At 41.7% G+C, this 21,778-nt stretch overlaps 1 protein-coding gene across 4 annotated transcripts in view; it reads left to right on the forward strand.

Annotated features, from left to right (window-relative positions):
* LOC122559948 (solute carrier family 12 member 5-like) overlaps positions 1–21,778 on the forward strand; it is a 1,091,443-nt gene that overhangs the window by 1,005,648 nt on the left and 64,017 nt on the right. For all 4 annotated transcript variants that reach the window (XM_087994966.1, XM_087994965.1, XM_087994967.1 and 1 more), the window contains exons 10-12: positions 9,952–10,050; positions 13,313–13,370; positions 21,074–21,248. In XM_087994966.1, coding sequence (XP_087851092.1) covers positions 9,952–10,050; positions 13,313–13,370; positions 21,074–21,248 — 332 coding nt within the window. The remainder of the gene's footprint in view (positions 1–9,951; positions 10,051–13,312; positions 13,371–21,073; positions 21,249–21,778) is intronic.

Genomic DNA, 21,778 nt, shown 5'->3' on the forward strand with positions numbered 1-21,778 from the left:
GTTCAGTGGAGTCTGGGCACCTTTGTGCATGAATCACAGCAAGTCACTGTGCAGACGCAGCATATATTAAGTGAGGCAAATGGAATCTTGGCATTTATTGCAAAAGATCTGGATCAGAAAAATAAGGAAGAGTTGTTACAATTATATAAGGTGTTAGTGAGACCACATCTGGAGTATTGTGTCCAGTTTTGGTTTCCTTACTTGAGGAAGGCTATGATGGCACTGGAGGCAGTTGAGAGGAGGTTCATCAGGTTGATTCCAGGGATGAAAGGACTGTTGTACAAAGAGAGGTAAATAGCTTGGACTTGTACTGGCTGGAGTTCAGAAGAATGAGGGAAGATCTGATTGAGGTGCATAAAATGCTAAAGAGGATTGATAAAGTTGATGTTGAACAGATGCTCCCCCTTGTGGGACAGTCTCGATTAAGAGGTCATAGGTATAGAGTGAAAGAAGATAGCTTAAAAACTGAGAGAAAGTAAGGACTGTAGATGCTGAAGATCAGAGTCAAGAGTGTGGTGCTGGAAAAGCACAGCAGGTCAGGGAGCATCCAAGGAGCAGGAGAATTGACTTTTCGGGCAAGAGTCCTTCATCAGGAATATTCAAAACTGAGATGAGGAGAAACAATGTCTCTCAGAAGGTTTTGAAACAGTGGAACTCACTCGCCAGAGTCCAGTGGAGGCAGAATCAATCAGCAGATTCAAGAAAGAAGTAGATATGTTTCTGATGAAAAATGGATTAACAAGCTGTGGGGAGCAAGTAGAGTTGAGGCCAGGGGTAAGATCAGCCATGATCATGTTAAATGGCAAAGTGGACTCGAAGGGCCCACTCCGAAATCCTATGTCCCCATGTGATTCAGGAGATGAACTACTCACCTGAATGATTCATTGGACCTGCTCTTGAAATCATTGTGTTTATATAACGAGTCTGGTTCAGTGTCCTGTCAATGGTAATCCCAGAATGTTGATACCTGGGATTTAGTGATTGTAATGCCATTGAATGTCAAGGGACGATGGTTAGATTTTCTCTTGATAAAGATGGTCAATGAGCAGATATTTGGCAAATAAGTGTTGCCTGATGACACCTTCCATCACAGTATCAAGATCCATTGGAACTTGCAGCCATAACTCACCACCAAGACAGTACGTTCCTTGCCACCAACTTGATATAGTGAACTGCAGAGCAAAATGAGGAAGAGAGGAGAAAATTAATACAGTTTCTTCCTAACCAAGCTGTCCATAATTGATCCATTCAACTGTGATGTCAGTAAATGTGACTCAAATTCCCCATTTCCTAATACACCCACAAATTCCCTTGCCTCTGCCACAGGTCATCACAGCAACCATTTTGATACCATGCAGTATAAAAAGCCAGCATAATACAAAATTTCCAAACTGAATTTAGAAATCAAATCCTGCCAAATTACATACAAAATAGACAAGCAGGAAGTTGGAAGAACCCAGCAAGCCAAGCAGCATCAAAAAGTGGAGAAGTCAATGTTTTTGATGTAACTCTTCTTCAGGACTGGGGGTGTGTGCAAGGGGAGCTGCAGATAAAAGGGGTGGGGGGCAGGGTGGTAAGGTGGGGATAGGTGAAGACAGGTAGAGGGTGCAACCTTGTTGGTCAAAGGGAGGGATGAATCCAGTTGGTGGCTGGAAGGAAGGGTCGATGAGAGGAATGGAAGGGAAGGGAAGGAGCTGGGAAGGGAGTCAGGGGATGGGAAGGGAGATTATTTGAAATTGGAGAACGCAATGTTGAGTCCTTTGGGCTAAAGGCTGCCCGGCAGAAGACGAGGTGTTGTTCCTCCAATTTGTGGTTTGATTCGCTGTGGCATTGGAGGAGACCAAGGATGGTCATGTCAGAAATGGAGTGGAAAGGGGAATTAAAATGGGCGGTGACTGGGAGGTCTGGTCAGCCCCTGTAGGCCCAGCTGAGATGGTTGGTGAAACGTTCCCTTAGTTTAGAGAAGACCACATTGGGAGCACCGGATACAGTAAACTATGTTGGAGGAGAGGCAGATGAACCTCTTGCCTCACCTGGAAGGACTGTTTGAGGCCCTGGATGGAGGTGAGGGGGTTTATGTGTCAGCATGTTGTGCATCTTTTATGGTTGCAGGGGAAGGCACCTGGGGGTTCGAAGAGGGGGAGGGGGGGGTGGGGGAGCAGGGGGTGGTGTTGGGGGTTTGGTAGGGAGAATGGCGCAAACAATGGACTGTTGAAAGTAATGATCCTTGCAGAAGGCAGAGAGGGGATGGGAGGGGAAGATGTTCTTGGTCGTGGGGTCTAATTGGATTGGTGAAAATGTTTAAGGATGAAACACTGGATGTGGAGATTGGTGGGGTGATAAGTGAGGACAAGGGGGACCCTGTCTTTATTATGTTTAGAGGAGCAGCGTTTAGAGCAGTGGAACGGGGAATGGAGGTGATGCAGTGGAGGACTGTCTGAACAACTGAGGGAGGAAAAGCACGTTATTCAAAATAGATGGACATCTGGGATGCTTGGCAGTGGAATGTTTCCTCTTCCAAGCAGATGCGGTGGAGGCAGAGAATTTGGAAAATGGGATGGAGTTCTTGCAGAATATTGGGTGGGAGAAGGTATAATCCAGGTAGTTATGGGAGTCTGTCATTTATAGTAAACGTCTGTCTGGAGACTGTCACCAGAAACGGAAGTGGAGAGATTAAGAAAGGGGAGGGAGGTATCCGAGATGAACCAACTGAATTGGAGGGTGTGGTGAAAATTGTGGGCGGAGTCGATAAACTGCTCCAGTTCAGCCTGGGTGCAGAACGCTTCACCGATGCAGTCATCGATATAATGGTGGAAGAGTTGAGGCAAAGTGCCAGTGTAGGTACTGAAGAGAGACTGTTCGACATAGCTGACAGAGAGGCAGGCTTGGTTGGGGCCCATTCGGATGCCAATGTCCACTTCCTCGATTTGGAGGAAATAGGAAGAGTTAAAGGAAAAGTTATGAAGTGTGAGGATTAGTTCGGTGGGGCGGAGGAGGATATTGGTGGAGGGGGACTAGATAGGTCTGTTGGAGAGGAAGAAGCGGTGTGCCTGGAGGCCATCCTTGTGGGGTATGAATGTGTTTCACGACTGCACGTCCACAGTGAAGATAAAGCACTGGGACCCGGAAACTGGAAGTCACTAAAGGGGTGGAGGGCATATTTAGTGTCGCGGATGTAGGTGCGAAATGTCTGAACCAAGGGGGAGAGGATGGAGTCGAGATAGGATCACCCTCCCTCCACCTTATCTGCAGCTCCCTTTACACCCACCCCCAGTCCTGAAGAAGGCTACATTTGAAATGTTGACTTCTCTACCTCCTGATGCTGCCTGGATTGTTCTTCCAACCTCCTGCTTGTCTATCTTGGATTCCAGCATCTGTAGTTTTTTGTCTCTAATCAAAATTACATGCAAAAGCCAATTACTTGCCTTTGTGCCTGTCTTCTATATTTCATTGCATGGTCCAGAGCTCCTACATTGCTGCCCACTAAATATATCATGGTTCATGGGAAACTCCTGACCATATTTGGAGGAGTCTACTGATGACCCTGAAGGATGACTTTGAACATTTGGGTCCAGACAGTTTAGCGTCAGACTGCACTTGGCAAGGACACATACACTTAAAGAGTGGCAATGGTGGGAGGTCACAGAGAGAGCACAGCAGATATCCATTCCATAGTCCACCCCAATCATTCCCACAGTAGCTAATGCCCCAAATTACAGCTCCCAACCTGACTCTCGTGTTCAATTATTCTATATTTGATTCAGTGAGTCTGTTTACTCTTAATGATCATGGTGTTTTATTGATTAAAATTGGACACGGACCCAGAGAAAAGTAAACAAACTGTAGAAAAACTTGGAAACCAAATCTAAAATATAGAATGTATATTTTAAAACACATTAAATTGTAAGTACAACTTTTTTTGTTTTTCTGTATTTTTGTTTGTAGACTGAAATAGGAAAATAACTTTTAAAATCAAGGATTGTTGAGCGATCGCTTTTTTTTCAAAAACAAGTAATCTGACACTCATTGTAAGTGCTGTTTAGACAGCTGCCAGTTCAAGTAATAGTTAAAGGTTTGCAGATAATCTAGATTCAAGTGCTAAGTACAAATGGAAATCCAGTCAGCAACAAATAGCTATTTGATCTGTGGACAAGTGACTAGTTATCAATGACAAAGGTCTCTGCCTTTCAACAACAATGTGATTGGGTCTCAGGCAGCCAAATAGTTTGGGGTTGTGAACACATTATGGAGCAGTCTTTACATTTCCTTCATGTCAGGAGCTGTGTCTGTTCTCTGCAATTAAAACACTTTAAGGTGAATAAAACCTGTTTCTTTTTCCTTAAGCAGTTGCTTTAAGCTATGACTTTTCATTAAAAAGCATAGGTATATAATAATCATGTGAACCAGTCATCTTGTGCCTTCTGCAAAAAAGAGAAAGGGGCTACAAAGGAAGATTGAAAAACAGCATTCCAATCAGTACAAGAATAATTTCAGCAAATCCTGTGAACAGGAAATTCTGAATGGTTTTCCCAATGTTTCCCTCCACCCATGACACCCAAGCTTTCTTTTTGTCTATTTGTGTCTATTTCTTTTGTCTAGTCTGTATGTGTGTGGAACGAGAGTTTAAAAGTGGGTTCAAGTTTTATCTTATGAAGTTTGCATGATGGTTTGGAGGCAGTTCAGGGAAGGTCCATTAGCATGATTCTGGAGATGAAAGGCTAGCCTTATAAGGAGAGGTTAAGCAGTTTAGGTCTATTTGCCCTTACGTTTAGTACGATGAGAGATCTAATTGAGGAATATCAGATGCTAAGCAGATTGACAAAGTAGATGTATAGTGGATGATTCTAGTTGTAGGGCAATCTCGAATGTGAGATCATAATTTTAGGCTAAGGTGTGGCAGATTTAATGCAAATATGAGGAAGAATTATTTCTCTCAAAGCATCATGAACATGTCGAATTCCTCACCCGAGATTGCAGTGGTCACCAGAACACAGTAAATTTAACGAGGAAATACATTTTTAATTAGAAACAGGTTAAAGAGTTGCTGGGAGTAAGCAGGAAAGTGGAGTTGAGGCCAAAATGAAATTGGTCATGATCAGCTCGAATAATGAATTGCCTGCTCCTGGTTTTTATTTATCATCTTATCAGTTATATGTCAATAGTTTATAATTATTTACCGGTAGCTAGAGTCTGTTTATTTGTAATAAATAGTCATTTTTTGTAAACACAGAAACCTGTTTCGTGCTTTCTGTCTACCTGAGTCTGAAAAATAAATTAGGGAATTCTGCATACTTTTCAAAATCTTTAACTTTTGTGGAACTTTGGCAAAAGTAGGCCCGTATTTTTAGCATGAGGTACCCGCGTGAGGCCGGATGAAATGAAAGCTGTTCCGCACATGTAGAAGCTGGTGTCATCACTGCATAAAAATCAGGCAGCGTTAAAAACATCGGCCTATGTTATTTTCCCCAGCCCTCTCCCACTTCTCTCACTCCATTCACTTTTCTCCTGTTTTTAGTTTATTATTATGTTCAATTAGATCAATGGAAACAGCACATTGACTCATTTGTTTTAATGAGAGTCCATGATCTGAAACCATGAAAGGTTTTATTTAGTTCCTTAATTCGCACATTGTGCTTCAAGAAGGGAAAGACTGCTTATTTTTGATGATTGATGTATCAAAATACGGATCTACTTAGTTCAGCCTTGAGAAGGATTTGATTGTAATGCTCTGATAGCAAAATGATTTGGTTTCTCAGGTAAAATTTAACATGTTGCCAATCTATGTGAAAGAACCTGACTGCTACCGCACTGGAACAGATGGAGACTATGCCACAGTCTGAGTTAGTGTAGTGTGCTTTCCTTAGAGTTGTTCCCTTCAGAAAATCTGATTTAAGACTACCTCAGTTATTTAACCAAACTGCCCTGATAACTCCATGGCAATAACTGAGCTGTACAGTTCACCAAGCTCCTGGATTCAATCTGTGCCAAGGTACAAACAGGTGAAACTGAATGGGTAGGAAAAGACCAGCCAGCTCATCAAACCTGTCCCTCACCTCAGGATGACTGGGGCATCATCTTATTCTCCTTCCACCACCTTTCATCTTCTAGCAGTCATGTGACGTCCCAGGAGAGGCAACAAAATAAATAGGAAAAAACCCTTGGATCAATAACAACAATATCAACAACTTATATTTAAGTAGCAGATACAAGATATTAAAGCATCTCAGAGGGCTTCACAGGCATATAAAGAAACAAAGTATGACACTGAACCATGTTAAAAGATATTGTGTTGCAGTTGTACAAAACTCTAGTGAGGCTGCACTTGAAGTATTGCATGCAGTTCTGGTCACCCCCTTATAGGAAGTATGTGGAGGCTTTGGAAAGGGTGCAGAGCACTTTTACTAAGATGTTGCCTGATATGGAGGGAAGGTCTTATGAGGAAAGGCTGAGGGACTTGAGGCTGTTTTCATTAGAGAGAAGAAGGTTGAGAGGTGACTTAATTGAGACATACAAGATGATCAGAGGATCAGATATGATGGACAATGAGAACCTTTTTTCCTCTGATGGCGATGGCTAGTATGAGAGGACATAGCTTTATATTGAGGGGAATAGATACAGGACAGATGTCAGAGGTAGTTTTTTTACTCAGAGAGTAGTAGAGGCATGGAACGTCCTGCCTGCAACAGTAGTAGACTCACCAACTTTAAGGGCCTTAAAATGATCATTGGATGAACATATGGGTGAAAATGGAATAGTGTAGGATAAATAGACTTCAGATTGGTTCCACAGGTTGGCACAACATCGAGGGCCAAAGGGCCTCTACTGCGCTGTAATGTTCTATGTTCTATACCAGCTTGGGGGACTAAATGTAAGTCAAGGGGGTAGGTTTGGAGGAGCATCTTAAATGAGCAAAGTGGATCAGAGAGGTGAAGGAAGAATGTTTCACAGCTTACAACCTAAGCAACTGAAAGCAAACCAGTGATGGGGGTTATTTAAAATGTAGATGCACAAGAGGTTGGCATTAGAACAGGACAGATATCGCAGAGGGTTGTGGAGCTGAAGGAAATGAGAGATAAGGATGAGTCAAGCCATGGAGGGGTTTGAAAGCAAGGATGAAACTGTGTTGGACCAGGAGTCAATCAATGTCAGCGAATACAAGAATGATGAGGAAACATGAGTTAAGACATGGGTAGCAAGGTATGGCCTGATCTCAAATTTACAGAAGGAGTAATGTGGAAGACCAGCAAGGAGTGGTTGAAATCAAGCATAGAGGTAACAAACATATGAACGAGGGCTTCAGCAACAGACAAGTTGACACAGGGACAAAGTCACGTGATGTCATGAAGGTGGAAATAAACAGCTAAAATGATGGCATGAATGTAAGGTCAGAAATTCAACAAGGGGAATAATTCTGGAAAGTGTAACTGTGCCTCTTCCCCACACTCTCAACATGATCAAAGCCGGTTCAAGAAACCAAGGAACATTGGACAAAGTGGGCAGCATGGTGGCTCAGTGGTTAGCACTGCTGCCTCACAGCTCCAGAGACCTGGGTTCAATTCCCACCTCAGGCAACTGTCTGTGTGAAGTTTGCACATTCTCCCCGTGCCTGCGTGGGTTTCCTCCGGGTGCTCCGGTTTCGTCCCACAGTCCAAAAATGTGCAGGTTAGGTGAATTGTCTGTAATATTAGGTGAGGGGGCAAATATAGAGGAATGGGTCTGGGTGAGTTGCTCTTTGGTGGGTCGGTGTGGACTTGTTGGGCTGAAAGGCCTGTTTCCACACTGTAAGTAATATAATCTAAAAAAAAGTTATTGATAAAGATCTCCTTTGCTTCTTCTAAAGGGCTTTCAGACAGTCAGCATCCAGCATAGCAGCTCGCACTGCCTTTCAGAGGCCCACCACACTCTAGGAAAAATAAAAACCACTAACCATCCAATCTATTTTGAATCTTAACAGAGTTTAAACCAGGTGTTAGATATCAAATGCAATTGTCTTTGATGCAACTGACCTTAGCAAATTGGCAAGACATGAAAAGATCGGTCCTTCTCTTTTATTCATGACCCAGTCACCTTTACTAAAGAGTGTCTGTAAGATCACAAGCCACCCTAGTTTGACTCTCATCCTCTCAAGGTCTGAATAGCTTATTAATTCCACTGTCTGATCTCCTGCTAAAAGAACTCTTATTTGGCCAAGGTAGTGGAGGGCAGAAGCTCACAAGCTGGAGGTGGGAATACCTGCAGCAAAACAGCAGAAGCAGTTTTTTTTTTAATTATTAAATGGGATGTTAGCTTTGCTAGTAAGTACAGCATTTGTTTCTCATTCCTAATTGCCCTTGATAAGGTGTTGGTGAGCCAGATTCTTGTACAGCTGTGTGCCATGTGTGTAGGTGCAATTAGAAAGGGAGTTCTAGGACTTTGTTACAGGAATAGGGAAGAAATGGTGGTATAGCTTCATGCTAGAATTGTCTGATGTCTGAAGGAGAGCTTGCATGGGGTGATATTCTGAAGTTCCCATCTGTCTGATATCCTTATCCTTTTGGACGATAGAAGACAGAATTTGGGAAGGTGTTGTCAAAGAAGTCAATGGGACCAGAGAGTACAACTTGTGTTAAACTTGTACAAAGCATTGGTTCAGCCTTGGCTGATGTACTACATCCAGTTCTACAAACTACAGGTTGAGTAGGAGTTTGAAAGAATGCCAAAAGTATTCGCAAGAATGGTTCCAAGAATCTCAATCTCAATTACATAGACTGGAGAATTTACGACTAGACAGAGTCAATAGGCAAAATTGTCCCATTGATGGAAGGATCAGGAATCAGAAAGCTCAGGTTTAACATAATTGGCAAAAGAAGCAATGCAGACATTGGGAAACTCTTTCTCCCACAATGATTGTGCAGTGTTATGCGGAGAGATTATTGGAGTTTCAATAAGTGAATTGTTCCTTCAGAGAGCCAGCACAGACTGTGGCCAAATGGTCTCCTTCTATGTTCCTATGTCTACTCGCCCTATTTCTACAAGATTTTTGTCCATTGAAGTTATAAGCAGATGTCAGGAGAATGCTGTAGACAATCTCCTTGAATAAAAACCGAAAGAACTGTGGATGCTATATATCAGAGATAAAAATAGAAATTGCTGGACCAAGCTCAACCAGTTCTGAGGAAGGGACACTTGACCTAAAACTTTAACTCTGATTTCTCTTACCAGACATTGCCAGACCTTCTGGGACATTCTGCTGCTTTTGTTTATGTCAGATAAGGAAACTAAACTTGATTGTTAAGGATTACATGCAATTAATTTGCAAAAAGGGACAATAGAAAGTTGTACTGTGTGAATCTGATCATTACTGTTGCTCAGTATTTTCAATTCATGAAAAAAAATAGATTAATGTTTTTTTTAATCACATATCAATATATCAGATGTTTTCTCAGTTTGTCTTCAAAAGAATTGAAAATTGCCACATATAATGGCTATGCTGTTTAAATCACAATGGGAAATTATATCAAAATACTGTATAGTTGCATATGGTGCAGTATTGGCTTCTCTTAAAGGTAAGACATGAAGTCCACTTACACCAGCGTACCTGAGAGAATATGTAGGACCTGCATTTCATAACAGAAACTTGAATGGCAATAAAATTTCCAAATGATTCCCTTCACAGTGTTTTGCCTTCATTGTGTATCTACCCTGTATTCCCACAATAAGTAGTCCCCTAAAACCTCGCAGGAAGTTACTGTTTCACTGTCAAGTTAAAGAGTGAATACTTCTGTGCAAATGCATGCTTACTTTCTTTTTCTATATTTCTAATTATCTTCCTTTCCGAAGCAACTCTTGTATCAGCGGAGAAGGTGGACAAATGAGAGCCAACGGAAATTTGATTTGAGATACTAAAGCTCAAATCACTGCTACAGAGATTATGAAAATGCTCATGTGATCTATTCTTCATCTCTCTTCCAGGAATTATGGCTGGTTCAAATAGATCAGGAGACCTCAGGGATGCCCAGAAGTCGATTCCAATTGGTACAATCATGGCAATTGCAACAACGTCTGCAGTCTGTATCCTTTTGCCTCTTAATGCAGAACTTAGCTAACCTGCTCGTAATAAGATAATTAAGTGATAACTTTCATTGCTGTGGTGTACAAAGCTCTAAATGGCTCCCACTCGTTTATTAGGCACAGAAGCTGACAAACAATGATTTTATTAAGTATGTATAGAGGCTGCTTAATGTTAGAAATATTAAATTAACTCAAGTTATAACTGGGATTTTAAAAAATAATCTGCAATGAGTTAGCAAATTGTTTCATTTATCGTGTGTGAAATTTAGTGCAGCTATTTCAACTGATGGGCTTTCGTAAATATAGTGATCATACTTTAAATATCTATACTGATGTCTGCCATTCATCAAAATGAGAAACATCCAAACTTGCGCAGAAATGCCAACTTATCTGTCTCCGAGAATGACTGGGTGGAATTTTAACTTGCAGTAGCATGAGAGTTTGAAAGTGGTTTAAAACAGGAAGCTTACCACAAACCTCTGGCCATCAACAAGCGCTATGGACTAAATGGTCTACTCCTATTCAATAAGATCCAAATATCTGTCTTTAACTACAGCTTGCTCGGCTATGCGCAAAGTGACCTGTTGAGAGAGATGGGTTACTAGTTTCAATATAGACAAAAGTGAGGACTGCAGATGCTGCAGATTAGAGTCAAGAGTGTGGTGCTGGAAAAGCACAGCAGGTCAGACAGCATCTGAGGAGCAGGAGATTTGACATTGTGAGCAAAAGCCCTTCATCAGGAATGAGATTAGTTTCAATATGTTAATTGCTCAGTTAATATGTTAGTGACCTGGATTTTGAAATTTAACTGTGGTCCCACAAGTTTTTTGAGTTTCTTGAAACATGCCAGATAAAGCCAGGTGAGAACACGCTGTCAAATGAGGCAGCTGGAAACATGATAGGAAAATGTGCCAATAATTATGTGCCCAACACTTTTATTGCCTACTTGTGAGAAATGCGTTGGAGGTTACATTGACAACTTTGTAATTTAGTAAGTCTGACTTCCACTTCAGAGATCTGATTTTTCAGATCATGGGTACTGCTTACTTTATTTTACTTTGGACTTCAGATGAGAACCAAGATGATTGATCTAACTGCTGGTTCAGATGAGTATCAGTACCAGCAGTGCCAGCAGAATCAGTACCAGCAGCACCAGCAGGATCAATCCCAGCAGAAACAGCATCAATATCAGCAGAGTCAGTACCAGCAGCTCCAGTAGAATCAGTACCAGCACTACCTGCAGCATCAATATCAGCAGAGTCAGTCTGAACAGGAGAAGCTGCAGCCTGCTCCTCTCAGGCCTGTACGCTCACAGCAGACAGGGGATGAGCAGAGGGGTACAGTTCATAAGAGACCAATTCTGTAAGACAGGATATAGAGGCAGTGAATAGGCTCCTTCAGTGTTTCAAAACACCAAACTCTGGAGCCTCAGGATCCCTCAACAGGTAGTGTCAGTGTGATGGAACAAGACCTTCTGCTTAATGGATCTGTCCCCAGTCTTTACCATTGACTGATAATGTCACCACTGCCCTTGTCTTGCTGTTCACCAGGGCATGTACGGTGTGGTTGAAATACCCATCAAACATCACACTTCCTTTTTTACAGCTTCACAAGCATTCTTTTCTTCAATGGCTCCCACGATTCAGCATCTGCGTGCAACTGGGTAGAAGTTGGAGGAAGGTGTGCCATCTGAATGATTCTGCATTTGCTGTCCTTGTCTCCACCATCTGCTCTTGCTGATTTGTGATATTTCAGATACTGGCTGAAAACCCAATTATTGGCTCCACCATTGTGTCATTATCTGAGCTAATAGGTGGTCTGTCTGTGTCCTGTGATGGGTTATCTTCAGAGTGAGGGGCCGCCATTGGCCACCTGCGTCACTTCCTGTGTGAGACTCAAAGACCCAATAGCTAATTAAAGGTATGAGTTGGAATTGTTAAACTAAGCATGTTTTAACTGATAATTGTGCAGATAATCATAGTTCACTGGCTGTTGATACTAAGTCAACAGGAGCGAGTTTTATATTTCATATGGCTGTCTGATATCTAATTCTGTCTACAGATCAATAACTAGATACCATCATGAGGCATGTTGATCCTCAATTGATGTCCGGTGTTTCTTCCTCTGCAGCTGTCAGTTGGTAGATGGCTAGAGGTCCACCTCAAATTCTCTGCCTCTCTCTCTCTCAACACAGGAGATTGAGTGTGCACTTCTCCTGCAAAGAGGAAAACAAGAGACCTATATATAAAGGAAGGCGTTCAACGTGTGGATGGGGAACATTTGCTGAGGAAAAGATATAACACCATATAGGATTGAGAGAAACAGGATTCGATCAGCAGATGTGCATATGAGCAAGTACCGAGACAAGAGAGGTGGGCCTTTTCCTTTCGTTATTAAGGAATTATAACTCCCTGAGAGCTTTTGCAGTCTCCAGCATTATACCTGGGAAGATATCACTAAAATGAAGGGGTAGTTATTGAATGACAGTCCATTATGTCAATTAGTTCTGATTTGTTCCCAACTCTAATTTCACATCTTAAATTTCACATTTGGAATAATCCTGTGCAGGCTGGAAACAAATTTGGCTCATGCTAGCCTGACTTGTATCTACTCAACCTGAATCATTGGGAAGCGCAATGTTAGGCTGAATTAGAAGTAAACCACCATCAAATATGCAGCAAAAAGTCTGAACTTCCCATGTGGTAGGAAGCTAGGGGAAATCTTCTCTGTCTTTGCCAGCCTTGCTTATGGCTGTCATTGGAATCTTTCCCTTCTGTCTTCCTTATCTTCTTCCATAGAATAGGGAACATAGTATTGTACAATGACCAAAAATTACCTTTATAATCAGAGAATAAACAAAATGAAAGGATGAAACTAGAATATTAATGAAAAGAGAAGCATATTGCTAATATCTTTTGGCTTGCACTCATCATGACAAATGCAAATTTCAAACACAGCAACTTGTATTGAAAGAGAAGAGGGCACAGATTGGTAGACAAGTTAAAATTGATTGGCTGACATGTTGCCATGGAAAAAGCAATGAGGTTCCCCAAGCTCCCAGGTAAATCAAGGTTTTACTATCTCCCTTTTTGTATGCTGAGAACCAGTCCTTGCATATGAAAATATCAGTTCTAGCAAATGTCAGTGAGCCACATGACAAGCATGACTGATTTTCTTGAATTAGCTTCTCGGTAGCTATTCCCCATTGCTTTCTCCATGTAGTCCTTCATTTCCTGTTTTAATCCTTAATACTTCATCACAGATGTATCCACGATCATTCTCTTTGGGGCATGCATTGAAGGTGTGGTACTCAGAGACAAGTAAGTACATGTTGTTCGTTGCTAATAAAATATGCATCAAGAGAACTTATTGTATGGAGTCACGGCATACAATGTATTTTCAGCTTCTTCCTCTTCATTGGCACTTTTCCTATGTAATTCCCTCTAAATTGTGCAGCACACCATAATTCTAGAATAAGTCATGACTCCATCATGTTTGGCAGGTGCATTCCCCTGTTTGTGAATTAGCAATCACAGGCACGGTAGCAATAGCTACAATTGGCCTGCAAAAGAACAGGCAACATAAAATGCTGCTGTTAACACATAATGCTATTCTGAGACCTCTTCTGAAAACTAAACATAGAACCATAGAGCACAGAGGGAGGTCATTTATTTCCTGTGTTGCCTATTTTAGGGAACTATCCAATTAGTCGCACAGCTCCTTTTCCTGATCTATTATGTACAGTTTTCAAGTTTAAAAGTGAACATATCTCTCTCTCTTCTTACAGTCTGTTCATAAGCAGATCGTGATTTTTTATTCCCTTTTATTTTTAAAAAGGTGGTGTCATTTTTTCCATACTCTCTTTTTTGTGGACTCTGTAAAGATCACAACAACATTGTTTTAACATTGAACCAGAAATATTGGTTATTTCACATGTTCGTAGATGCGGGGAATACTTCTTTTCTACAAAGGCCACTTGCAAAAGTTATGGAGAGATTGAATCAAGAAGGAATAATTAGCAACACCTTTAAGTTTATCAATGTTCTTGTCTTTAAGATAGAGTACAATACTGGAGTTAGCAGTCTGGAATTCTTTTATGGGATGTTTGATTGGCAGCCAGCAGTTGACAAGTTGTCTACAGATTCTTCTTGTTCAAAACAAAAATCTCTTTGAAGTTCATCTGAGGCCGATTTTTCTAAAATATAAACTCAGCCTCACTGTTTTGGCAAACAAAAGTTGATTGCTTCAGACAGCACAAATGTAGGTCATCAGCTATTTTTTACAGGCCAATGCTTTTCTTTTCCAGTCCAGAGCTAGAGGTTTTGTACTCCCAGCGCAGGTATATGGAGCAACACTAACCCTTTAACTGACTGCTATTTCAGAATTGTATAGCTAAAAAACCTCTTGTGTGGTTGGGTGTGGCAGAAATATAGTTACACATTAAGACAAAAGTTTACCTTGCAGATAACCAACTATCTATGGCCCATCTCAGAGATGAAAGGGAAAATCTTTCATGCATCTTACAGAACAGGGGCAACTAGAAACGCTATTGTATAGGGACTTTACTTGGAGATCCCTTTGACACTGTGCCAGATTATAATACAAAAGTATGCATTCTAATCCTAATAGGAGATGCATGAGACATTGATTGCTTGGTTTGAAGTTTCAGAGAAGTTACTGCTCAGTCCAGTCACATGATTTAAAACAGCCATCTTTGTTGGGTTTTTTTTAAAGTCACGAAATATGTTGGTAAATATTTTTTCAATCCTTCTATGACATCACCACACTGCAAATAGACAATAGACAGTAGATGCAGGAGTAGGCCATTCTGCCCTTTGAGCCTGCACCACCATTCAATATGATCATGGCTGATCATCCTTAATCAGTATTCTGTTCTGCCTTATCTCCATAACCCTTGATTCCACTATCCTTGAGAGCTCTATCCAACTCTTTCTTAAATGAATCCAGAGACTGGGCCTCCACTGCCCTCTGGGGCAGAGCATTCCATACAGCCACCACTCTCTGGGTGAAGATGTTTCTCCTCATCTCTGTCCTAAATGGTCTACCCCATATTTTTAAGCTGTATCTTCTGGTTCGGCACTCACCCATCAGCGGAAACACGTTTCCAGCCTCCAGAGTGTCCAATCCTTTAATAATCTTATATGTCTCAATCAGATCCCCTTTCAGTCTTCTAAACTCAAGGGTATACAAGCCCAGTCACTCCAGTCTTTCAGTGTAAGGTAATCCTGCCATTCCAGGAATTGACCTCGTGAACCTATGCTGCACTCCCTCAATAGCCAGAATGTCTTTTCTCAAATTTGGAGACCAGAACTGCACACAGTACTCCAGGTATGGTCTCACCAGGGCCCTGTACAGCTGCAGAAGAACCTCTTCGCTTCTATACTCAATCCCTCTTGTTATGAAGGCCAGCATGCTATTAGCCTTCTTCACTACCTGCTGTACCTGTATGCTTACCTTCATTGACTGGTGTACAAGAACACCCAGATCTCTTTGTACTACCCCTTTACCTAAATTGATTCCATTTAGGTAGTAATCTGCCTTCCTGTTCTTGCCACCAAAGTGTATAACCATACATTTATCCACATTAAACTGCATCTGCCATGCATCTGACCACTCACCTAACCTGTCCAGGTCACCCTGTAATCTTTTAACATCCTCCCCACACTTCACCTTGCCACCCAGCTGAGTATCATCAGCAAATTTGCTAATACTATTGCTAATACCATCTTCTGTATCATTAACATATATTGTAAAAAGCTGCGGTCCCAGTACTGATCCCTGCGGTACCCCACTGGTCACTGCCTGCCATTCCAAAATGGAGCCATTTATCACTACTCTTTGTTTCCTATCAGCGAATCAACTTTCAATCCAAGTTAGTACTTTGCCCCCAATACCATGCGCCCTAATTTTGCTCACTAACCTCCTATGTGAGACTTTATCAAAAGCTTTCTGAAAGTCCAGGTACACTACATCTACTGGATCTCCCTCATCCATCTTCAGAGTTACATCCTCAAAAAATTCCAGAAGATTAGTCAAGCATGATTTCCCCTTCATAAATCCATGCTGACTCTGACCAATCCTGTTACTACTATCCAGATGTGTCGTAATTTCATCCTTTATAATAGACTCCAGCATCTTTCCCACCACTGAGGTCAGACTAACTGGTCTATAATTTCCTGTTTTCTCTCTCCCACCTTTCTTAAAAAGTGGTACAACATTAGCCACCCTTCAATCCGCAGGAACTGATCCCGAATCTATCGAACTCTGGAAAATAATCACCAATGCATCCACGATTTCTCAAGCCACCTCCTTCAGTACCTTGGAATGTAGACCATCAGGCCCCGGGGACTTATCAACCATCAGACCTAACATTCTCTCCAACACCAATTCCTGGCAAATATAAATTCCCTTAAGTTCAGGTCTTTCAGCCACTGTTACCTCAGGGAGATTGCTTGTGTCTTCCCCAGTGAACACAGATCTGAAGTACCAATTCAATTCTTCTGCCATTTCTTTGTTCCCCATAATATATTCCCCTGTTTCTGTCTTCAAGGGTCCAATTTTAGTCTTTCATTTTTTTTGCCTTTCACATACCTAAAAAAACTTTTACTACCCTCCTCTATATTAATGGCCAGTTTACCTTCGTACCTCATTTTTTCTCTGCGTATTTCCTTCTTAGTAATCCTCTACTGTTTTTTAAAAGCTTCCCAGTCCTCCGTTTTCCCACGTATCTTTGCTATGTTATACTTTGTCTCTTTTAACTTTATATGTTTCCTAACTTCCCTCGTCAACCACGGCCACCCATGCCTCCTCTGAGGATCTTTCTTCCTTTTTGGAATGAACTGATCCTGCAACTTCTGCATTATACACAGAAATATCCGTCATTGTTCCTCCACTGTCATCCCTGCTAAGGTATTGCACCATTGAACTTTGGCCAGCTCCTCCCTCATAGCTCCATAGTTCCCTTTATTCAACAGAAATATTGTCACTTCCAATTGTACCCTCTCCCTCTCAAATTGCAGATTGAAGCTTATTGTATTATGGTCACTACTTCCCAATGGCTCCTTCACGTCAAGGTCCCTGACAATTCTGGTTCGTTGCACAATACCAGATCCAGAATTGCCTTCTCCCTTGTCAGCTCCAGCACCAGCTGTTCTAAGAATCCATCTCTGAGGCACTCCACAAAGTCTCTTTCTTGAGGTCTAATACCATCCTGATTCTCCCAGTCTACCTGCATGTTGAAACCCCCCATAACAACTGTAGTAACATCTTTGCGACAGGCCAATTTCAGCTCCTGATTCAACTTACATCCGACATCCAGACTACTGTTTGGGGGCCTGTAGATAACAGGGTCTTTTTACCCTTAGAATTTCTCAGCTCTATCCACACTGACTCTACATCCCCTGATTCTAGGTCCCCCCCCCCGCAAGGGACTGAATATCATCCCTTACCAACATTGCCACCCCACCCCCTCTGCCCGTCAGTCTGTCCTTACGATAGCATGTGTAACCTTGAATATTCATTTCCCAGGCCCTGTCCACTTGAAGCCACATCTCAGTTATCCCCACAATATCGTATCTGCCAATTTCCTAAAGAGCCTCAAGCTCATCCATCTTATTTCTAATGCTTTGTGCATTCATGTATAGTATTTTTAATTTGTTACTGCCTTCACCCTTCCCATCAACTCCTATTTCACTCAACCTTACAGCATGATCCCTTTCTGAGTTTTCTGCCTCATTGATACAGTTGTCTTTCTTGACTTCCCTTGTTCTAACTTTCCCTCCAATTTCCTTCTTAAACATCCAGTTTGTCCCCTCCTCCTGCAACTTAGTTTAAACGTAGCTGTGTTGCAGTAGCAAACCTGCTTGCCAGAATGCTGGTCCCTAACCTATTCAGGTGCAAACTGTCTCTCTTGTAGAATTTATGTTTACCACAAAACATACCCCAGTGATCCAAGAATTTAAATCCTTGCTTCCTGCACCAGTTCCCCAGCCACACGTTCAAGTCCATTATCTCCCTGTTTCTGGCCTCACCAGCCCGAGGAACTGGAAGCAAACCGGAGATAACCACCCTGAACGTCCTGCTTTTCAGGCTTCTTCCTAGTTCTCCGAAGTCCCGCTGTAATATGTTCCTCCTCTTCTTCTCGACATCATTTGTGCCGACATGTACCACCACCTCTGGCTCTTCACTTTCGTCCTTGAGGATTTCCTGCACTCTGTCTGTGATGTCTTTAACCCTGGCACCAGGAAGGCAACACACCATCCTAAAGTCCCGCCTGCTGCCACAAAAACCCCGGTCAGTTCCTCTCACTATGGAGTCCCCTATTTCCACGGCTCTGTGCGATGTCCGACTCTTCCTTTTCCATTATTTATCAAATTCCCCTGTAAATATTACTATTGAATCTCTTCCACCTAATTCACAGGTGGTTCTTAAATATGTGGGCTCTTGTGAAACCAGCATTCAACTCAACAGTCACTCAATAGCACAAAGATATAATTAACCTACAGTCATCTTTCTGGGTCTCATATGAAGATGCACTTGTGTCAACATTGTGGGACTGCTCAGGCCTGCAGACCTAAACATCCGCACCTTCTGGAATGGAAGGGTTAAATTTAGGAATGGATGTGAGGCAAAGTGTATACAAATAGGACAATTGATTTTTTTCGATTAATTATTGAGATGTGTGTCTGATGGGTATATTCTGTATTGTCCATCCCTAGTTTCCTTCAGGCATAACCAAATGGCTTGCTAAGTCATACTAAGAACCAAGTAAGAGTCAACCACACTGTAATGAGACTGGGGTAGTTTAGATCAAGTAGAGCTGGCAGGTTTCTTTCACATGAAGGATGTTAGCGCAGCAGTTCTTCTTTTATATTGAGAGTCCAAAAACTTCCATGGTCACAATTGCTCCATTTATTGGATTCATTTTCACATCTTGATGCGAATTTTGGAACAAATCACTGAGATACTCTGTAGTTCCCTAGCCACTCGACTACCTTTTTCCATATCTGTAATATATTTCATAATATTTTATCTTGAAAAACTGTGAACTATTTAGTGCAACAGTGAAATATTAAATCTGTGATCTCTTAAACCGGAGTGTAAGTATGTGATGTCTTGAAATGTTTTGTCAAGGATCTTTGGTCAGCAAAATGTCCAACCATACTTGGGCATATTTTCCATTACTTATTTTGCAAAAAAAAATACATTTTCCATTGCATAAAATGTAAAGCAAATAGGCTGCGTCTAACCTCTGAAGTTTCCAAAAACAAAACAAGAACGTGGCTTGCTGAAATAATATTAATTGTTGCTGTCATCTTGGGCTTGAATACCTTTTCATTTTGACACCCTCAAATTTCTGTGCAGTCACTGGTAAATTTAAGGTAATTGGAAGGTTCATTCATATTCCCGATCAGTGACAGATGACATTAACATCCTTTGCAACACTTACGGAAACTGTGCAATTTCATCTCCATTCCTCTCTGCAATTTCTGGGTTGTTTTAAAGGCAAAGGTGAGAGCTGGACTTTTTTATCACTGTATTTGCTCACTATCCTTGCAGTGTTGCTGCAGGGACTCACTCACTACTGGAAAACTACTGTGCTAGCCAGAAGCACTTGCCATCTCAGGATGTATAGAGAAAAATAGAGCAATTAATTCCATTTAAGTTCATCTATCTAAAAAGAACATACAGTTCTCTCAACACCACTTCATTTTTTTTGGCTCCACCACCGAATCCTGCATTACAAAGAAATTACAACACAGATGCTGTCGAATGGACATTCAGCATTGGCAACAAAAACAAAACTAGTGGAAAATCTCAGCAGCTCTGCAGCATCTGTGGAGACAAAACAGAGTTAATGTCCAGCGGCCCTTCTTCAGAACTGATTATGGTTAAGGAAGTTTTGGTATATATGCTAAAGATGGGGTTGAACAGCCATGTCCGACCCATCTCCCATACTTCAGCTTTCACCCCACTCACCCCTCTGACAACATCAATAGGGTCCCTTTCATCTTCACCTACCACCCGACCAGCATCAACATCCAAAAGACTGTTAACTGCTGTTTCCACCACCTCCAGTTGGTTGCTACCCTAAGACACTTATTCCCTTCCCTTGTCAGCTTTCTTCAGGGACTGTTCCCTCTGAGACACACCCTCCACTCCACAGCCTCTCCACAGCACAACAGTACCTTCCCATGCAATTGCACAATGCATAACACTTGCCTGTTTACTTCCTCCCCCCTCACTTTCTAAGGCCACAGATATTTACCCGATTTATTCGCTGCTCACAATGTAGCCTCCTCTACATTGGAGAAATGAAGCGCAGACTGGATGACTGCATTGCAGAATGCTTGCATCTGTCCACAGAAATAAGCATGAGCTTCCTGTTTCCTGCCGCTTTAACACACCACCATGTTCTCTGGCCAACATCTCTCTCTCTGACTTGCTGTGGTGCTACAGTGAAGCTGAACACAAGCTGGAAGAACAAAACCTCATTTTCCACTTGGGGATGCTACAACCTTCTGAAGTCAATATCAAGCTCAACAATTTTATAGCTTAACATCTTCTCCCATCTTCCCATCCCAATCCCCACACCTTAAGTCTTGCCATCACATGGGCTGTTACCACAAACAACCCATTGTCAGACACTAATAGGCCCCATTAGCAGCTATTGATTCCCCCGGACTGACCATCATCCATTTTTTTGTCTAACTGTTTTTCTCTCGCTCTGTGGGCTCCATCTCCTCGTATTGTTTACTTCTCGCTATGTCATCGTCAGCACATATACCTACCTTTTCCTAGCTACTATCCGTTCTGAAGAAGGGTCACTGGTCCTGAAACATTCACTCTGCTGTCTCTCCAAAGATACTGCCAGACCTGATGAGCTTTTCCAGCAATATCTGTTTTTGTTTCTGATTTCCAGCATCCGCAGTTCTTTTTTTTTATATATAATTGTGACCACATTGAGTTGAGTTTGTAAACCAGGCCTCTTTGTTTTCTTTAGATTCGGAGAGGCTGTGAATGGAAATCTTGTGATTGGAACATTGTCCTGGCCATCTCCATGGGTCATTGTAATTGGTTCATTCTTCTCCACATGTGGCGCTGGTCTTCAGAGTCTGACAGGTGCCCCTCGCCTCCTCCAGGCTATCTCGAGAGATGGCATTGTACCTTTCCTGCGGGTATGTTTTTGCAGCTTCAGTTGTACTTATCATGGAACAAAGATCACATTAGGAGCATGTGAAAGAATGCTTGTGTTAAATGTATGGAAATTCTATTTCATTCTGATCCAGACTTGCAAACCTGGTTATTTCCTCACTATGAGGTAATTGAAAACAATGAGGCATTCAGTTTCCAACATGAACCTTGGGGGGACAGGGCTTTGTGATAAATTGAGATAAAATCAGAGATAGTTTAACAATCTAAGGGAAACATGTAAGGACAATAGTGAGGATTATTTTGTTGATGTTTAGTTCCATGAATATATTGTAACAACTGAAACCACTTCAATACAGATATTGAAAGAGTACTGCTACTGATTCCACATCTTTTTGGAAATGGAGAAAATATAGCAGTTACACGTCCTCAACACCAGTGCCTGAATGTGAGGACATTATTACATGGATTTATGGAAGAAAAACTAGGGTTGATTGCTCCTGCTCATTTTAACTTACACCACTCAATGACGACCTTCTACTTCACAAAATGCATG

The sequence above is a fragment of the Chiloscyllium plagiosum genome, unplaced genomic scaffold (genome assembly GCF_037043375.1).
Source record: "Chiloscyllium plagiosum isolate Xiang-an unplaced genomic scaffold, Cpla_swu_hap1 HiC_scaffold_15, whole genome shotgun sequence".
Classification (NCBI taxonomy): Eukaryota; Metazoa; Chordata; class Chondrichthyes; order Orectolobiformes; family Hemiscylliidae; genus Chiloscyllium; species Chiloscyllium plagiosum.